General features: G+C 37.6%; 1 protein-coding gene across 11 annotated transcripts in view; it reads left to right on the top strand.

Moving 5' to 3' along the window:
* Positions 1-20,559, top strand: part of mef2aa (myocyte enhancer factor 2aa) — a 63,162-nt gene that overhangs the window by 16,680 nt on the left and 25,923 nt on the right. For all 11 annotated transcript variants that reach the window (XM_041996811.1, XM_041996812.1, XM_041996819.1 and 8 more), the window contains 2 exons: positions 4,721-4,925; positions 12,762-12,965. In XM_041996811.1, coding sequence (XP_041852745.1) covers positions 4,872-4,925; positions 12,762-12,965 — 258 coding nt within the window. In that variant the 5' untranslated portion in view covers positions 4,721-4,871. The remainder of the gene's footprint in view (positions 1-4,720; positions 4,926-12,761; positions 12,966-20,559) is intronic.

The following is a 20,559-nucleotide window of genomic DNA, read 5'->3' as shown; positions in this document are numbered from 1 at the left end:
GAGGAAAAAAAAGCAAAGAAACATAATGGATTGCAGAAGACTGGAGCCTTTTCCAGCTGATGATGGATGAAAAAAGAAGTACACACTTGACAGGTAGCAACCTGTCTTCACCTGCCAGGGACTACGGATGCAAATGAGCTTTTTAGCTATAATCCGTTTTTATAGATGATCATTGATGTGCACAAATAAACTAATAAATAAAAATAATAATAATAAAAAACAACAAGTCTATTGCAGTGCTGACTCACTCTCTCTCTCTCTCTCTCTCTCTCTCATACACACACACACACACACACCTACACACACTCACACACCTGTAATTATAAATTTCCCCAAGTCAATTATTATTTTTTTCCCCCAAATAATTTATGATGTAGCTCACAAAGAAGAGAGAGGAGTCTCAGTTGGACTTTCACCCTTCTGTAAACAAATGATTCAAAGCCAAAAAGTGCAAACAAAAATTTTGGTGCTTTCAAACTTGGGCTCTACTTGCCCCACTTTATAGGTCCAAATAATTAATATTTACAAAAAAACTAGATTAGATTGATAACACTGTAGTGCAACAGCTGCATGGTAACTTGTTTTTACAGACTGAGATATTTATGTGCTTTGAAGTAAACTCGGAATTTAGCTCACTTGATGAACCATTTTGTTGTCTGTATTATCTTAGTTCAGTACACTTTCTGGCTGACCTTACCACAGACTTATTCTTTCACAAATCTTCTTATGCTTATTTGTGTAAAGTTGGTAACAAATCTACAATGGTTGGCAACAAACTTTGTTTCCAGATTGCAAATTTAAGATGACAATCTACACATCATGTACTTGTAGTTTTATGTTTTGTCTGGAAAGTTGGGTGGCCAGTCAAGAATGTCTCAAGTTTTCCAGCTGATTTTGGGGAAGTGAAACACCATCTTTTCTTTGCTTTGTTTTCCTGGAACTCTTGAGGTGGATGAGCTAAGCTACTATTTCATCTAACTACTTAAGTCCAAGAAGCCAGCCTCCGCCTATGAACTAAAGAATACATTAGTAATAGAAGAGTTCATTAATGATTCGTTAACCAGCAGTTTCCTCAAATAAACATAACACAGGTAGCAAAATAGCTGCGTTTGGTGGCTGATTTTAGTATTTAACTTATGCCACAATGTGACTTGAGTCAGTCAGTAGGAAAGACAAGCACTTTAACTTTGATGTGAGGAATTGCCCATCAGGATTACAATGAAGCTATTGGGCTATTAAAGTATTCTATTTTTTTATACTCATGCGCCTCAGTGATTACAACTGATATCTCATTCATTGGATGTCTGTATTTTGCTGGGAGGACCCCATAGTCTCATGTTGTTCTTATCTTGCTTCATCCTTTAGTTTTCTCCTTTTAAGTTTCTCCTCTTTGCCTCTGTTTCTTACACGTACATACTCACATGCAACAAGAGCACATGATTTAGACCATAACAGATACTCTTTCTAGCACTCAAAGAGTGTCATGCCTAATATGTACTCTGCTACACTGCAGACATTGTTCTCCTTTGTAAGCTGAAATCTACTGACATGTGTAACTGAGTAGAAGAAGTCAGATGAAATTTTCCCATTTTACTCTGAGGATCATTATTTGATCTAAATTAAAGAGTATCATAATATGATCAACAGCAGTCTATAATTATAATAATATAATTAAGTTTTCTGCTTTAGATTTCAAATCACTTTGGATTAATGTTGACACTATTTGAAAGCAAATAAAAACTTGAAGTCTGAATGCCTGAATATCTTCTAAGTTTGTCATTTTATATATGTGCATGAGAAATGAATATTATTATTATTCCTCTAAAATTCTAAATTTGAACTGTTTAACTGTAATACAGAAAAACAATGCACTTGCCTATGTGTTAAGGTGCCTCGGTACTAGCTAATTTCTTCTCACACATTGAAAGAAATTGCAAGACTGAAGGGTCTTCAGTGGTGACTCCTAGTTAAGCTGCAATTAAAATGTACATATATGTGTGGATAATGGTCTGCAAAAATACAATGAATGCACATAAAATTAACAACACTGATTGTTGTCAAATTTATCACCTGCCTGTCTGGGAGGAAGCTGTGAGAGCTCTAAAGCTAATGTTTTATCATACAATTTTAGATTGAATTATCCCCCTCCCCCTGATGTGTGAAAATAAGTTAAAAGATTCCTTTAACATGCAATATTGAATTAATCATAAAGTAATCCATTCAATTTAAAGCTATTTTTACTATTATAATTGATTGCTGTTTGCATTAATAAAAAATTTGTGTTCCTGTTAAATCTTTGAGATAATTAAAATCAGCTGCCACACAGTCCCTTTAATTTGAACATGGCTATGTCAGCTTATGTGTGTGAAACAGTAAATCAACTAGAACATTGTCATTCCTCCAGGTCTGCTGTGATGTGGTTTGGGGAAATTCTTTGTGGGGGTTCAGGCAGTTGCTTTCCTGGCTCTGACAGCTGTGCGTGGGTAGTTAGCAAGGTGATCTCAGTCAAGTTTGCCTACAGTGGAGCCCCGATTCAGACAGCCAGACACTATAATGCCAGTCCATTTGTAACCCATAATGACTGTGTGACACTGGAACTGGTCATTTTAGTTTTTGCTGCCAATTCAGTCTCTGGCATCCTCACCCCCATAAATGCTGACTGCATCTAATGGCCTGAGCTGTTAACCTTACATTTGTTCTCATACTGTAAGGAAAATGCAGTTGTTTAGATATTTTCTATTTGCTGGGTGTAATTGATGGATGTGCCTCGAGGGAGGGGGCTATATCTCTTCTTGCACAGGAGACGAGACAGGGCAGAGTTACATGTTCCCTGGGGCAGACTGTGGTTTGAACTACTGGCTAGGTTACAGGCTCATGTGGGAATATACCCCCAGTTCTTTTTTATCCCTTCAGGCTTTCTCCAACCCAGGAGATTTTAACCAGCCTACTGTCAACACCAAACAGGGTGCTCTCTTAATCATCTTAAGAGCAAAGCTGGCACCAGTGTGGTCAGCTTAGAAAATGTAAGGAAACGTTGCTATAACATCTCAGAAAGTGGAAGAGAGAATACTTTTTTTTGATAGTAGAGTGAACTTTGTAAAATGCTACCAAAACATGCACTGAGTAAATATGCTTAATTTTAGTGGCATTAAGTGTAAATGTTCATTTCTTAAACATGTGTTGCTTTTTTCAGTTTGATGAAAATATTCAACCTAGTCTCCTTAAAAAGCATATTAACACGGCTTATATTACATTTTTTGTTATTTTATGCCTCAGTTGATGCTATGAACTCTTAAGGAATAAAATCTTAGCCATTTTAGCTTCCAATGAATGACACACAAAAGGCAGAAATTGTGTAGAAATTACATTATATATTTGTTTTCTTTTTGCCGATGATATTAGGGTATATGTTTATGCCAGTATCATGATTACAATGTTAAAATAATACGAAGGCAAATTACTAGCTAGCTTAGGCTGAGAGAAAGATCGAAAGCAGAGCCAATGTTTAACTTCGCTTAGCCATAGAAACGAGATCAACCTGACAGTTCCGAGAGCACTGACTCACACCAATTCAGAGTAGTTACCAGGTTGCTGCAACTTGAGGAAGATACTGCTCAAGGTGCTGGGAAATGTAATTTGATACTTTTGGAAAGGATCGAGCTGCTGTAGCTTAGTCCCCTGACTGTATTATCTATCCTAAACCTCAGGCTATATTTATTAGATGTGGTATTGATCCAACTCATTCAGCTTTCTGTCCAAATAGTGAAAAAATTACTAAGATTTTGGACTGTTCCTTTCCCATTAAACATTAGGCCGTGGATGTAGCTTCACAACATATTGCAAATTTGTTATTATAACAACATAAACATGTGCACGATCATTTTGCAAAAATAGATGTAAATTGCAAATACATGTTGATATGAAATAGGACAAGCACAGATTTTTATAAATGAAGGCTATATTATACTAAAAGGAAATTCTGAATTATATGCAGAGGTGCAGAAGTTCAGCGCGGTCCTCATTATTGTAGTATTTGTTTTTATGTTACAAGTCAAAGCATAATCACAATTTTCAACTATAACATTACATATCTCATGGTTTCCTGATATTGTGCTGCCTGCTCTGCATGAAAGAAACATTTTAATTGTTAAACAACTAGTCTGTAAGGCTGCATAGCCCTTGTTGTGTATAGTACACAAGAAGCTGACATCATACAAAAGTAATAGAAATCATGTTAGGTACTGTATGTCTTTTTCTGAATGTGCCAGATACTCCGGTACTTAACCCTTTCATGAATATTGTCCACTACAGTGGATACCCTGTTTGACAGCTGTTTTCTAGTATATTCATAGGTGGGGAAGGTTTATTTGTATGTCTGCCACTTCAGTAAACATCAGTGAGTCATCAATGAGTCAGCGATTAACAGGAAATTTAAATGACACAGCTGTATTTTTAAAGAAAGTTCATATTGTAAAAATACGAAAACATATTATTTTTATTAATATTTTGAAGAATATTTGAAAATAAATGAAAAGTTAAATATAATTAAGAAATATAAAATCATCTAAAAAGCGTTGCTGTACTGTATATGTCTTTAAAAGTAAGATATTATATAAAAACATGTGCCACTATTTCTTTATAAGTTATGCTTGAAAGGGTTAAAAGTGCTTAAAGAGACACCGTGATGGACAAGTTAACGTTTTGTTTTTGTCTCTTGCAGATTGTGGTGTGGCCTGTTGAAGAGTGTACAGAGAAGAGTGGAAGAGTACACAAGAAGAAAGACTGTTGCACAATGTACTAGGGGAGTGGGTGAAGAAAGCGTGTTGTTTTGATATCGTTGAGGTGTCTGAGAGACAGGAAAACACCCAGCCATGGGGAGGAAGAAGATACAGATCACCAGAATCATGGATGAAAGGAACAGGCAGGTGAGTGGGACAATATCATTTTTCTTCCATTAGAAAGCAAACACATTTCATGGAAATTGCACAAAATGTTTTGAGCAAGCAGGAACTTGATCCTGTGTAAAATATGTGATACATTTCAACAAATACAATGATGCATAAAATTTACACTATGATGTCTGTGTTAGTATCAAATGCACGAATCAGTCAAATGGAAAAGGTAAGTACAGTTTTACATTTATCACACTTTAGATCAATAAAATTAAAATAATTAATTCCAGAAAAGATGCCAATGAGTAGAGCCTACCCAGATATAACATGTTGATCTTTTCCAAACTTCAAAGATAATGGCTTTGGTTTCCTTTTTTCTATTAAAGTGTATTATCACAATGACATGATCTCAAAAGCTCAGTTACCTGAGAGTCTAACGAGAAGTTTTGAAAAATCAAATATATGTACAATATATATATATATATATATATATATATATATATATATATATATATATATACAAACAAAAACAATCATCTAAAATGACTACCAATTGATCTAAGATGGACCATTCTGGCAAATTCAAACCACAAGTAGGTTGTTTGATGCAAAATAATATCTCCAAGAACCTTCACATTTCATCACAGGATCTGCAAGTAACCCTTTTTACTTGTTGTCAAAGTGTTTTCTATCAGAAAGAGATAGCACAAAATTGATCAGTGTGGGAGGTCTGCCAGGGGCAAAAAAAAAAAAAAAGCTTTAGAGCAGAACCAGTAGATTTCCAGGAAACATCGAAGCAAATCCAAGACTTTTGTACTGATGTGATGTGGAAAGATAAAATATATCGGGCCACAGAAGACTAGAAACATTTTAGAATAAACCTCTCACTAACTGTGAGGCACGTAAGTGGAAATGTCATGGTTTGGGGATGTTTTAGTGACACAGGGACTGGGTATCTTGTAGTCATTGAAATATGAAATATTAATTCTGTATCAAATCAGGGTTCTCAAAGACATTTTGTTAACAGATCCTGAAATGGAAGTGGACTTTCCAATTGAATGATTGTTCACAGCACACTAAAAAAATCCCACTGAGGACTGGCTCACAAAGAAGACATGATGGGTTTAGAAATGACCAAACTGAAACGCAGATGTTAAAAATCTATTTAATATTGTCAAGAGATTTAAAAATGTATGTATATTTTAAAAAACACAAAGAAAAATAAAAAGGAAAAAAATGTATGTACATGCAGGAAAACTCAAACCACCCTCCTTTTAAAGATCATAAAAAAAAAAAAAAACAGCAAGTTGATATCAGAAACTGGTGGAAGAATTATTATGTTAATATTTTTGTTAAATTAATGTTTAGAAATGCAGGTTTCGTATAATGTTGAAGTTTGAAGTTATATGTGGTCGCTGTTTCATAGAGGACCAAAAATTTCACTTTATGATGAAAAAAATGTTTTCCATAGGCTGTTCGTTTTCACGCCTGCATTTATACATAAAATGTTCAGATGAACGTGTATAGATCTGTATAGACCCACATTCCTTTAGCTTATTTAAAAGGATGCATTTCTGCCTTGGACCAAAGTTAAGCAGCTGTTATGGTGTGCATGGATCTAAACAGACAATCCTCCCTCCCTAATGTCCCAGCCAAGCTGAACAGGGACCATGACATTTCATTGTCAGTGCGGTCACAGTTACAGATATGATTCCCCTGCCACCCTGCAATTTCTACCGGGGAACTTGATGAGGCAGCAGGCGCAATGGGCTGCAGTGGGGGCGTGGGAGTTAACTGTGGGTAGCATGGAGCATAGCGAGCTGTCTGTGGCCTCCACACACTGCGAGGCTTGTCCACTGGCCTGGCAGCATGGCGGGACCCGTTTGCTGTAACTCTACATGTTTGCAACTCTTTGGTTGTAATTAAGAGCAGCCACTGCACTATAGCAACCTCTCATTTGCAGGGTGGGTCAGAAGGATATGCAGAATCCTTCTTTGCCTTGGTTACCCTGGTCCTGCTTAGCCACAAAGAAGGAGAAAGCTGTAACTGTCTCTGTCTGCTCAAGTTAAATATAAAATCTTAAAGAGCAAAACACTGCACAACATGGGTCTGTTTGAGACAGGAATAACAAGCATGGATATCTATAGCCAGACAGCTATGTCTATGTCTAATTTAGCTACACACATTTTTATTTAAGAGCTAAGTTAAAGGAGTTTGAGCTTAGTTTTTGATGAATTACACCAATTAATAAAGATGTCTAGGTTTCCTGTATCCAAATACAGCACATCTAGTCAACATGTAACAAATGTTATGGTAATATTTAGGAGGTATGCTGACCATTTTGCTGACTGTTAATGTGAGGATAGCAGTTCAGTCAAGTGTGGAACAAAACTCCACAGTCTGGCCCAATTATCAGTGTAACACTTTACTGTTTGGAATCCAAACACAAGAGCAGGATTCACTCATAGCTCACGTATCCACACTTTATTTTGTGGCCTATAACATGACAAAATAAAAAATAAATAAATTAAAAAAAAGACAGCGATTACTTATAGGATAAATGAGAGCAAGTAAACTTTTTAGATGATCCCTTCTATACAATGCATAAATTAAAGGAGTCTGAGAGACAGTTTTCTATATTATTCCATATAAAAGAGGATCTGCAGAGAGAGACAGTGCCTATTATTAATGTGTTTTCCAGAGTCTTGTGTTTTCATCAGATTTTAAACGTCTCGCTATATAATTTGCAAGAAAGTTTATCAGCAAAGCGCAGGCTTTACAGCTTGCGTTAGTTGGTTTTAGCTGGCTCAGCAAAAAGTTTGCTGTGAACAATAGGCTTCTGCTCTAAAAAAAAGCTTGGGTGTAAAGTGATGTATGTGTGTGTATCGTTCTCTCATTTTTTCCGTGGGCCATGAAGCACACAGTGCCATCTCCCTGGGGCGTGCTCCTAACCAACAGGGAATAGCCATTAGCATATGGTCCTAATTGTCTGGAGACAATTTGAATCTTTGTGCCACTCTACTGTTATCCTTCCATGCTCCAGCACTTTAAATCAAAGAGGTCCTTAAGTGGGCTAATTATATAGTATTGTCATACAGGATGTTTTGTGTGTACAACAGGGGATTGTACTATCACTACAAGTGTTTTGGGAGGGCTATTAACCTTTCAGAATTTAGAAGACAGAGTGGAACACAGGCTGAGGAGGTCTGTAATTGTACACTTTATCAGGAACTGATTACAGTGCAATGTATATACAGTGAACCTAACAAATAATGTTTTGATGCTTATAGTGTAATAAAATAAAATATAAGCAAAAGATAACAGAAAATATTGTAGGGATACACAGAAAGAGGTATGTTGTGCATGCACACAGTGAAATCAAGAGAAATCCATGCAGTAACATCAAGTTGCTGGATGGTCCTTAAAGAACTGTGTGAACAACCTTCAATGATGAAATCCTCATCATCCACACCCCATCTTACAGATGTTCAAAGTATAACATCCCTGTTATATTAGTGGTTCTTGCAGTTCATAAAGATTGGATAAACGAATGTTGTCTTAAATTAAAAGTAAATGTGCTTTCTGACTTTCGAAGTTTTAGATCTCATGTTCTTTGCAAAACAAAAGCAGTGACAGAAGCTTTCACTGAGCATGTTCAAGATCTTCCACTTGCTTCCTTGAGCAGCTGTCATGGAGAGTATCTGCTGAAGAGCGGCAAAGGAAGTGGAAGAGGCAAAGATACACATTAGCCTTGTTAGTTAGCATAAACGTTGGTGAAACCTAGCGTAGTGCCTGGTGATGTCCTCTGGATGCCATTAAGCAGGCTCACTGGGGGTAATTGTCCAAGTCATTAAAAGTTTGATGATTTTGCTCCTGGGTGGAGGGTTGCCTGCTCTTGCTGTGGCTCATTTTGGGTTTTGCTCTAGCAAGTCATATGCCTGTAGGCACATGCAGAGTTGCTCTCGCTCGCTCACTCTCTAGGGAGCAACACAGTGCATACCTCCGTTTTTTTAGCTTTTGCTCATTACTAAAGTTCTGAGTGGTTATCATCATTTGTTTGAAAGGCAAAAGGATTGCTGATAGAAGTACAGAGGAAAACTATAAAATGTGACAGCCACAGCATTTTTTATCAACATTTAAGCTGATATGTGGCATGTAAACACTGCTTGAAGTAGCAAAACATCAAATTAAGTTTGATGTTTTGCAAAAATTAACAATTTTGACAATCATCTCTCAATGGAAGGGCTGGAGCAAATTATTGTTGCATACGTTTTAATTGACTGTCCAAAAAGAAAAAAAAAAAAAAAAAAAAAAAAAAGCCAAACCTCATTTTCAGAAAAGCCAATTAATTGTTCCACTAGAAATTTCACGTTGAAAAGAAACAATATTTTTAAATGTACAATTTAATCAATGCAGCACATTGTCTCAATTAGAGATTTCAATGGCCTAAAGTGAATTATCCTCAAACTGGATCAGTCTTGTTTTCGATTAGAGATATTTCCAGGAATCATTCTTACATTTGGTTAACTCGCATATCACCCTCCCCAGCAAACAAGATCAGTCATGGTCACTGTAGGTTTCAAGGTCAATACCCCCCACTGGATGAGGCCCCTAAGCCCTCACTCCTCGTCCACATAGGGGTCCTGCGGCTGTCTTTTCTCCCAGAGAGAGCTGATCCAGGCAGACAGTCACGGTGGCCCTGGATTGTCTGCAAAGCCTGCACACTCTGCCACTGTGGAGCCAGGGCAGCAGCCACGGGGCCTGGGTCACTCTGCCAGCTGGTGCCAGATCTCACTGTCTCTCAAGTCCGCTCTCATATCTGCCATGGGGGCTGTCAGAGGTGACATGAGGTTCTAATAAGGCTTCTAGCTCCTCACCCCCTCTGAAGGTGTTAGTGACTCAGGCATCTCCTGCCATGCCCCAGTCACAGCTGTACTCTCAGTCCCAGATGTCTTGTTTGTCATCTTGACACCCCTGCCTGCAGATAGACATTGATAGACCCTTTGATTGACCCATCAACTCTGTGTGAATGTGTGTGTCTTGGTTTGTGGTAGCATATGTTGTTATTTACTTCTGCTGGATAGGTCTGACCAACTAGTTTCAGAAACACACACTTCTGGGTGTGAGCTATTTTTTCAAGATGTGTTTATTTCAAGATGCACTGTGAAACTTAACACACACTGGGTAAATTTGGCCCACACAGCCGTCATGTCACAAAATTTCAATTAGTTTTGCTCTGCATTATATCAACTCTGCTACTCAGCAATTATTTTCTGACAAATTGGCGAATTAATAACTGGTGATACTGGTGATTCATCAATCAGCTTGTCAATATGATTTTTTTATATATATTTTCCCCTGGAGTAGATCGGAAAAGATGAATTTTTTTTCACTTACTGATTTAGGCAAATCATTGCTGTCACTTGGGGGAAAGATAGCACACACTTCACCCCTGCAGCACTACTTTTTCATTTTGACTCCTTACAGAGATAATAATAATAAAAAAAGAAAACTTTGTCATCTTGCAAACATGCAAAACTCCTACCTAGAAAAAAATAAGAAGAAGAAAAAAAGAAAGAAAAACAAGCATAAAATAACTAGATCACCAAGCTTAGCTAAATCCTTGTAAAACCAACCTGTGGTGCTGGGGTACTTGGAAAACAGTGGAAAAAAATGTGTGAATTGAGAGTAGAATTACCACCTCATCTTGAAACTGAGAGGACTTCTAGAGTTTTCAGCCTTGTTCAATCTACATAAAATGCTGCCATAGTCGATGAGCTGTGTGAGTTTTTATAATGTTTATAGGAGAACTCCTTTTTTTTTTTGCAGTTATTTAACTGTTTGATGCACTGGTGCAGTGTGTGGTAGAGCTCTATCCTTTCATTGTGTATTATATGAATTACCTAGACTACATTTGTATGAAATTTACTATATGACTCAATTTTTTAAAGACCGCATTGAGTGTCTTTGTGGGTGACTGACTTGGTAAACCATAGCAAAGCTCTACCAGTGAACCTCCCACTTGACCTCGAGGATGTCTGTGGTTTTCCACTGTCGCACCAGTCTTCTAAGGCAAGATAGGGGGTTTTGTATCTGTGTTCTGTGCTTTTTTTGTATCATGACTTATTAAACTGAACTGATATTCTAAGATAGCTGAGCAAAAAAAGAACACAATTTGATAAGGAAAATAATCTAAATTTATCATAGCAATAGATTTGTCTCCCTTAATGTCACTATGAGCGGAAGCTGGATTTAGTAGACGTAGTGTGTTTGTGGATGGGCCACGGACCAAGTCTCAGTGCTGCTGCTGTTGAAATGAAGCGGTGCCTGGGTCAGCAGCCCTGCACTCAGCACTCTGCCATGCATCCAGGTGGAACAAAGTCCTCGCTCAGCGTCTCATTCTGGGCTTCCTGCTGAAAGGTGACATCTCCGCAGCTTAGCGGCCACATTCATCTGCTAAAGAGCATACAATTTGTTAATCGTTTCCCCCCATGGCAGTCCCTGCCTTCCAGTTGGTTAGGCAAACAAACAAAAATGCGAGCTGGTGAAAGAGTGAGTGGGAAACTAGAATTTGGTGGGTATAGCTGCAACTACACTATGTAGGTAGGAAGAGACCAGAGACTGGTCACATTAAAATAAATTTATCTGTATTCTTTTTTTTCCATTCAAACTTCCTCATGCTTGTTAGGAAAGATGCTATTTGACTACATAACCCTTTAGATTCAAGATTGTGGTTGGTTGTATTAGACCACTGAATAGAAAATGACTGAGGTCAGACTCCTCTGTGTCTAGTGCAGAAAAAATGTTCCTGTGTAGTTACCTGCAGTGTGAAAGATTTGAAATTCATTTATCACAGCTGGATTGACCCCACTGCCTACGTGGTTACATACACTATGTTACACATAGGATTGTACTGCCTCACATCAGTTAAAATGAGGGTATAGCCGCAAGCTGTGACCAATTAAAGTTGAACAAAGCCAGCTCATCTGCTCAACTCCTCTCTTAGTAGGTCAGTGAATCTGAAAGAAAATACAGGCCTATACAGCTCTCTAGCTTTACAGCACAGCCTTAACCAGCACATTTGTAAGCCACAATGAAGAATACACATTTGAGAAGATGATACGTGCTTGTAAAATACAGTGTTAAGGCAAATTTCTGCAAACATCCTTTGCTAACCAAAAGGGAAAACATCTATATTTCTATCCTTCCTTCCTGTGAATTGTTTTTTCGGTTTGAAAAATGAGTGTAGCTTACTGTAAAGAGGCGGTGTAACATAATGACATATGTGAATGGGTCTGAAGCAACCACAGAGACAGAGCTGCAGAGATACAGGATAGAGAGTCACTTTGCAGAGAGGGTTGCGTTACTATTGGAGTGATGTATGACCCTAAGTCCCATCTGAGGGCTCAAGTTACATGGCTTATGCTGCACTATAGTGATAGCTTTCCGTACATGGAGTCAGGGGCTACAGTAATGTATGGACCCCTAATGTTGCCAAAGCTCTGACTCAGCTGGCTGACTCGTGCTTCTAACCCTGACCTCTGGCCTGATAACTAGACATGGACTGTGTTATTGCAATCATTCTAAAGGAAAGATGAGCTTGTTTACTGTTACCTTGTTTGCAGCAGAACCATTGGTGCTGTTTTCCCTCACACTTAGGTACAATTTAAGAACCTTGCTTTAGTATTTCCATTATATTTATCTGCACAGTCTAGGTAATATTCAGCATAAGGGATTTCAGCATGATGCTCTGCAATACTGCACTAAAAAAAAAACAAGACTTCTACCTGTAATGATATTCCTAAATTTGCTAAAAAAGCTATCATCACTCTTTCTTTAATGGATGGTTTTGTTTTCTGTGTTTCTCAGGTTACCTTCACAAAGAGGAAGTTTGGCTTGATGAAAAAGGCCTATGAGCTGAGCGTACTATGTGACTGTGAGATAGCCCTCATCATTTTCAACAGCTCTAACAAACTGTTCCAGTACGCTAGCACAGACATGGACAAAGTGTTGCTGAAATACACAGAGTACAACGAGCCCCATGAGAGCAGAACCAACTCTGACATTGTAGAGGTGAGTGAGCGTTGTTTTTCTTCTTTGTGATTTATTACACAAAACCCATGTTCAGACTCATTAAATTTAGGCTACATTAATTATTTTAGTTCTGGAATTGGACTAGAAAAAACATTCATCCTGCAACAGCAGCAAGCTTGCTTTGTAAATACTGCAAGAGTAGATACAAGAGTCAGGAACAAGTAACAGTTTCCTTCGAGTCACCATGCAGATAGGGCACAGGAGGTCTGCACTCAGTGATAAGTTCAACTTCTCTTATGTTCATCAACTGACGTGTGAAACCTATCTCTGCACACACAGGCACACAATCTCCACTGACCACCAGTGCTGACCTTGTTTCCCACAGATATACCTGTAGTGCAGTGTAGTCTGACTACTCCAGACTCCTCAGTAGACACAGTAAGCTTGGCTTTTTCTGCAGCACTTTTCAGTGATGATGCAGTGTTTAGTACATTCCACACAGCTCTATAAAGCTCATCAAGCACTTGGATTTCCTGGCAACTCTTGCATGCCTAGCAACTAGCAGAAGAGCAAGCCACTTGTTATGCCAGCGAACAAAATTGTCAGCCAAATGTGTAAAAGCTGAAGTCAATGAGAATGATTACAGATGCATCCTCTTCCAAACATCTTGCACTGGCACATGTTTGGTTTCTCATCTTATTCAAGATCAGCTTTAAGGGGCCGGTCATTATGTTGACATGAAAGCACACACAATGTATGTTAATGCCTATTGACTAAGTCAGTTAGTCAGTTAGAATAAAATGATCCATTAATTTCTATCACTATTATTTGAAATCCACTTAGATTATGGGGTGAAAAACTTTTTATGAGACCTTGTAAACTGCTGGATCCCTGTACCCGTTTTTACTGCCACCTGCCCACTACACATATAGAACCTTTATTGCTAACGCACAATTAGGAAGACTTTACGAGTTTAAGATGGGTGAGATATAAAAAAAATCAAGAATCCTTGCTTTGAAAAGACTCACTTGGAAGAATTTGTGAAATTGCATGCAGCATAAAGGAGTCAGCTGTGGCCCATTATCTTTTATTCATGCCGCCTCTGCTTGTGAATTACCTGCTTGGCGGAGCTGCAGAAGAGTGTTCTGGCATCCTCATGCTGTCACTCCTCCATCAGGGGCCTTCAAAGCAGAGCACGACCTCACCTGCATAAAAGATACATGGATACATTCATTACATAACAGTGACCACAGACTTGCTTTTGTCGTGACTCTGGAAGCTGTCTTATTTCAAACAAGACTTGCTACACTCCCACTCTCTTGAGTGATGGAGTTCTTTACCGACCATCAGCTGGGCCCTTTCTCAGGCTGTTATATCACATAAACTGCAAAAGTAGTGGCGACCCTGGTCCAAATTTGTATTACTGGAAATAGCTATATTTATGGTTGTTATGGCTGAAAAAGTCTTCTTCAACTGTTTAACATTGTGATGGATAAATCACGCTTTGGGCTTGCAGAGTAGTCAGTGGTACTGGAAACTGATAGAAGAAAGAAAAGATTCCAGTAAATATTTACAGATAATGAAAAACAAAGCTCAAACTGAAAAGAGAATGACTTATAGAACTTCTACTAAACACACTTCTCTGTCAAAAATGGACAACCTCAAGAAACATGAGCTATAGGATTTTCTGTCATTAATTTCCCCAAGATATCACTAATCTCTGGAGAGGCATAAAAAACAAGATGGCACAAGAGCCTTAGAGAACTAAGAGCCATTTTCAAGATGAGTAGGTGAAAATCACAAACAAGAAGTGAAAGACTGTGTTGTGTACAAAATGTGTTTAAAAGCTTTGATGCTTGCCAAAGAGAATGCAAATAAGCAGCAGATACGGTTCAGGGTGCTCAAACTTTTGTTGATGCTTTTTAAATTTTGTAATTTTGAAAACGTAAAAGATGGAAATCAAAATGTAAAGTTGCTTAGAATACTGAAGAAAAAATATCAGTTTTTAAAATCAGCCTTTTTGAAAATCAGGTCATCTTTCACTCACTCAGCAATTCACTTTTTTTTTTTTTTTTTTTTTGCACGTGGCCTGCTTCTGTACGTTTCTGTAAACCACATGGTCCTGCTGGAATGTACATCATGCATAATGTTGCACCAGTGGTTGAGCTGATTTCCCATTCAGTCCTGCTGGCTGCTCTCAATCAAGCTGCCCTTCGGTCCAAATGGCGGTAACAAGCCACTGTTGTCTCAGCTCAGTCAGCTAGCATTGCTACAAATATGCACAGCTCTTCTCTGCCTGTGAATTATGTGGTCAAGGTTCAGAAATGAAGCAGAGCTGAAGAAGCCAACTCAGTGCACTTCACAGCGACACCACACAATCCATGTATTTGTCTGTGGGAGCTATAATCTTATCATCTTTTAAGAGAAATTCTAATCTCCGCTGTGTATTTTGCTGGGCAATTTTCCAATCTTCTTCTTCCAGTTCTTATCCAATTCACCGAGGAGCTGATACATTTGTAATGATGGGTAGCATCAACCCCTCCCTCATTTATCTAATGAAATGGGCCTCACATGAGGACACTTACACTGGACACTTATCTAAATTTCTAAATTGTGTTAAACCAATCTGATCCATGCAAACAACCATGTGCTCATTTGTCCAGTTTAGGAGGCAAGAAAAATCCTCTCCCACTTTTCACTGGTAAGCTCTTTCCATGCGAGAAACTAAATCAAAGGTCACATTCCTGCTCAGTAGTACCATCTGTAGATAAAGGCTGAGCTGTGCAGTGTGGGAGAACAGTCTCCATGTTTTCCACAGATGGATGCATGCCTTGGCCACAGTTTGATAACCCAGTGGAGAGCTGTGGACTTTGTCTCAAACTTGGCTCACAGTCCAAAGCAGAGCAGTAGGCTCAGATTGTTCTCCTGTTAGTGTGTGTATGTGTTGGTGTGTGAGTTTGTACATGTCTGCATGTGTTAACCTTACCAACACTGCAGGCGACAGATGAGCTATGGTGTGTTAAACAAACCTTTGTTATTTTTCTTCTTACTGTTATTTAAGGCTAAACATTTTCAAGCCATTTTCAGTTTCATAGTATTTTCTCTTTGGAAGCAAATGTGTTATCTGTTGTTGTTGTGAGCTGGGCTTTTCATGAGGGGAGGTTTTATGAGTTTGTTTCTATTGTATTACTTACTGAAATTTGGTTTATACCACAAATGAAAATGCTGCTGTTAGTCATTAGATTAATCTAATAATATTTAGTCTTACTCCCCTCTCTGCTTGGAGCTAATGAGATTTTGTTCATGCTCCACTATAACCCTACACTGTTCTCCTGCACACAGAAAGATGCCTGTTTATCCAGGAAAGACATTTAAATGAGATAGCAACTTCAGAAGCAACATTTGGCATCTATCTGTCCACTACTTGAGCAATTTAGCACAATTAAGGTGCATTGTACGGGTTAGGATTAATCAGGTTTGCAAGCACATGGAATCAACATTAAGGCAACACTTAACTGTAATCTTATAAAATCAAGGTTGTGAATGGGCTGTAACCTAATTTGAGAATGCAATATTTGTAAAATACGAATGACTTGCAAGTAGCTGGGCCTTACCATATGCAAAGAATTGACATTTTGCTGATCTCCTTTGTGCCTTTACCCTGATGATTTGTGAGAATAAGCAACTGGAGATCATTCATAGGGAAATTCTGCTTTTCTTCTTCATAATAAAGAGGGGTTGGCCATTGTTGTTGTTAGTCTGGGCAAAAACAGACAATTGCTTTTCCTTTTATGAAGGAGTTCTCCATGTCTCACAAGACCACCACTGTGTGAGGAAATGAGCATGAAATTATCAGGTAATTTCCATCAGGTTTCATTTTATGGTCACTGTCAACTTTTGTTTGAAAGGGAGCTGTATTAATAAGATATGTAAATGTTGACCATTATTGAATGTCAAGCTCTCGGGTTGTCATCTAAATCAAGCCTTTTCACATGTTTATATCATATCATTTAAACGACGGGAGTCAGTCAATGCATTAAATGAGACTGTGTTTCAGAGGTGCGTTTCCAATGACATGAAACCGCAAGACAAATAAATGTTATCATCAGTTATGGAATGAATCTGTTCAAAAGCCTTAGGCTGAATGGACACCATGCGTTTCAGACAGGAGATATTTATGTTCGTCAATCAAAGACTGAGCAGTGATTAAGGCTCATTTCGATCTTAATGAATGCAAATTGGCACATCTGCTATGGTGGTCTAGCTGTCCAGACTCTTCAATTAGCATGATTGATCAATTATCCTCATGCTGGTGGCTCATTGGAGATGGAAGCTGGGGACCGAGCTGGGAGGGGGTTGTAAGAGAGATGAAAAAGCACTGAAGAAAAAATAGCATAAAACTGTACAAAACCTGCATTCACTGAATCAGAGTTTTTTTTTTTTTTTTCATTAGATTAGTGGAATTGGATTCTTAATAACAGAGTTTTAACTGGAGTTAAATGAGCTCTTTACTTAATTGACAAAAATAAAGAATCCTCAGAATGTCTGAATGTGCTGATCAGAGATAAGTGCTCAGATTGCCTCAGGCCCTGTTTACATGACGTTTCCATGCAAAACCCTAAATTTTTCCATTTGAGTATTTGAAAAAAAGTTGCATTTATTCACTATTACCATTGTTTTTCAAATGTGTACAATTGAATCTTTAGGAAAACAAGTAAACCTGCGTTGATGATTTTCATTGTATTAAATAGCTGAATTCCTAACTACATTCGCACATTATGGTGATATAATGGATTACATAATGCTCATTGTTTAATGACAGCCATGAACTGTGCATCATTCCATATATTTGTATAAACTTCACTGTTGTATGCATTTCAAGTACTTAAAATCGTTTTCACAACAAATGGACACAGTATTATTTTTATAGATGCAGTAATAACTATTATTCTAACTAAAAGGTATATACAGGCAATCAATTGAGCTGTACAGTAGTGGCTCGGTTTAAGCTGCCGTGTGGATAATTACTGTTATGTTAGACCAGTTAAAGTTGCTTGCATGAGATTTTTTTAGTCTCGGTTCCATATATGAAGTCAGTTTTATATTTTGTTTCTTGCTGTCACATCAAATGCTAAACACCAAACCTGGCTGGCACAAACTTAACTGACATCACTTCCTTTGAGGCAGATTATTTTTTTTTACCTCTGGAAAGATTCAACACATTACCCACTTGTGGGGCCACATGATTGCTTAGATCTCCAAGAGCAAAATAATAAGACACAAATGCTGCTAAGACTTTTTGTCTTAAGATTTAGATGATAGCTGCATAATATCTCTTTGTCTAATTCTGAAAGTAAGTCATCAGGGTTTAGGTTTTTTCTTCTTTCTTCTCTTGATGTTTGACTTTTGGGACAAACTCAGCTGTACTGCTCAGGTTTTTACTCTTTTGTTCAGTTCATTGTCCGTGCTTAGCAAACATAGAAATGCTGAAATCTATAAGGTTTTATAAATTAAGCATCTGTGCATTTATAAAAGATCATGCAGGTTATTTCCAGAAAACTTTATTGAATTTCATACAATTGTCTTCTTTTCCTCTTACTTCAAATCCATTTATTATTAGATGCGTAGTTCAGGTTGTCAGGGAAACCATTGATGTTCTTTTTAAGCTACCTTTTATAGACATGCAAAAAAAGGAATTTAATGAAACATTGTGTATTCAAGGTAGATTACACCATGCTTTCATAATGTCTGGCTGAGTCACCCGTTTGTTGTTTATAATTTGTGTCATTATCCACAATTCTCTCATTGTTTACAAAGACTCAAAATAGAAAAAATACTGTAAAAAATCAGCAACAATATCATTTACAATGATGGAATAAACAGTTCTGATTAGACATAAAATCTCCCACTGAAGTGTAGAAAAAAGTTTGTGTGTTCCTTATTGTGGATGGTATTCACAAAGGTCCATTAGAGCAATAGGTTAAAATAATTAAATTTCAGGTCTCCATAAAGCTTAATACCTGGCTCTAGCTCTTCACCCATATCTTCCTACTTTACTCTGTCTCCTCGACTGTTTCAGTTCAGAGCTCACAGCAGCAATGATGAGATATCCCCTTTAAGCTAAATCAAATGTCATTGCTGTTGACATAGATTTATTGGGTTGATGTTGATTTTCCAGGGCTTTTCAATATATATGAAAATTTCCACCTGCCCATTTTTAATATTAAAGAAAAAAAAAACCCCACTTTTGGGCATCTATGATTTACTGGAGTGATATTAAAATTATTTTTCATACAATCCCATTTCTTCAAAAGTTTGGATGTTGTCTAAAATGTCAATAAAGAGATATTGCAATTCAGCTTATGGAATATTTATTAATAGTCATTCATTTAATGAAAAGATCCATATATAAGGTGTTTTTAATTGAACAAGGGCTGCATACCAGGTTTTAGCTGACAGGTTTACCATGTATGCTTTAAATTACATATCATTAGCATGTTTTAATTTTTATTTTAAATGTTGAGCCTGAGACAGAATAACTAAATTAACACATACAATAAATTCTTTGGGATATCTCATACCTAATTATGTTAACTGACAATAATAGTTATCAAAATAATACAATGATAAAATATATATATATATAAAAAAATTGGGGTTTCTAAAACAAGTCTCAGTACACTGGAAAAGCCCTGATGACTTTCAAGTGGCTCTGTATTAAAAGCAGATACGGTATGAGCCTCTAAAGGAAATAATCCCATGTGTTCAGGAAAACATCAGAAGATCAATGTCGATGAACAAAGTTCATCACCTTGTTCACACATACAAGTAACAACTCTACCCGCCCTGCCAAAAAATATATTAAGAATCTACACCAAGTCCATAGACAGCTCTTCCTTCTCAGGGTCCATCTCATTTAAGATGTACAACTGTTCTGTCATCTAACAAATCAAAATTTGACATTCTCTTTTGAAACCCCAGACACCATGTCCTCCCCCTGGCTACAGATGAAAGGGATCAGCTGGCTTGTTATCAGTGCATCGTTTATAAACCAGCATCCATGATGACGTGGAGGTGTATTAGGGCACACAGCATGGGAAACTAACACCACTGAAACTGAATGGCATGTCAGGTTTTAGGGCAACAGATGCCCTAAAACCTGACCTGTTTTTCAAGGAGGATGCTGCTTATTTCAGCAAGACAACTTTGAACCACATTCAGCTCATATTGCAGCAGCATGGCTCTGTGATAAAACAGCCTGCATGCTAAAGTGGCCAACCAGCATTTTGTTCAACCTTCTTACACTGTTAAACAGCTTAAATCAAATGTATCTTGCAAGAAGGAACAAAAACATTGGATAGCATTAGATTAGATTTATATTTAAAGTGTGAACGTAATTTTCAAGAAATAATTAAACTAGTCAGTTTTAAAGCCTCACTACGGAACAATTTCCTCAGTGATGCGCCCCCTAACAACTGATAATCTGCATCTATCTTGCATCTCCCTTTTACTCTGAGTCCTCTCCAGTCAGTAAAAGTCAGTCTGATGTTGACTCTTGCTCTGCCCCTTTCTCTCTTTCTTTTCTTCTCCTTCTCCAATAATGTCCTCAGCCATAGTGCTCATTCAAAATGGT

Source organism: Melanotaenia boesemani, chromosome 10 (genome assembly GCF_017639745.1).
Source record: "Melanotaenia boesemani isolate fMelBoe1 chromosome 10, fMelBoe1.pri, whole genome shotgun sequence".
In the NCBI taxonomy this organism is placed as follows: domain Eukaryota; kingdom Metazoa; phylum Chordata; class Actinopteri; order Atheriniformes; family Melanotaeniidae; genus Melanotaenia; species Melanotaenia boesemani.
Note: the sequence above shows the minus strand (reverse complement) of the source record. Positions and strands in the feature narration are given on the sequence as shown.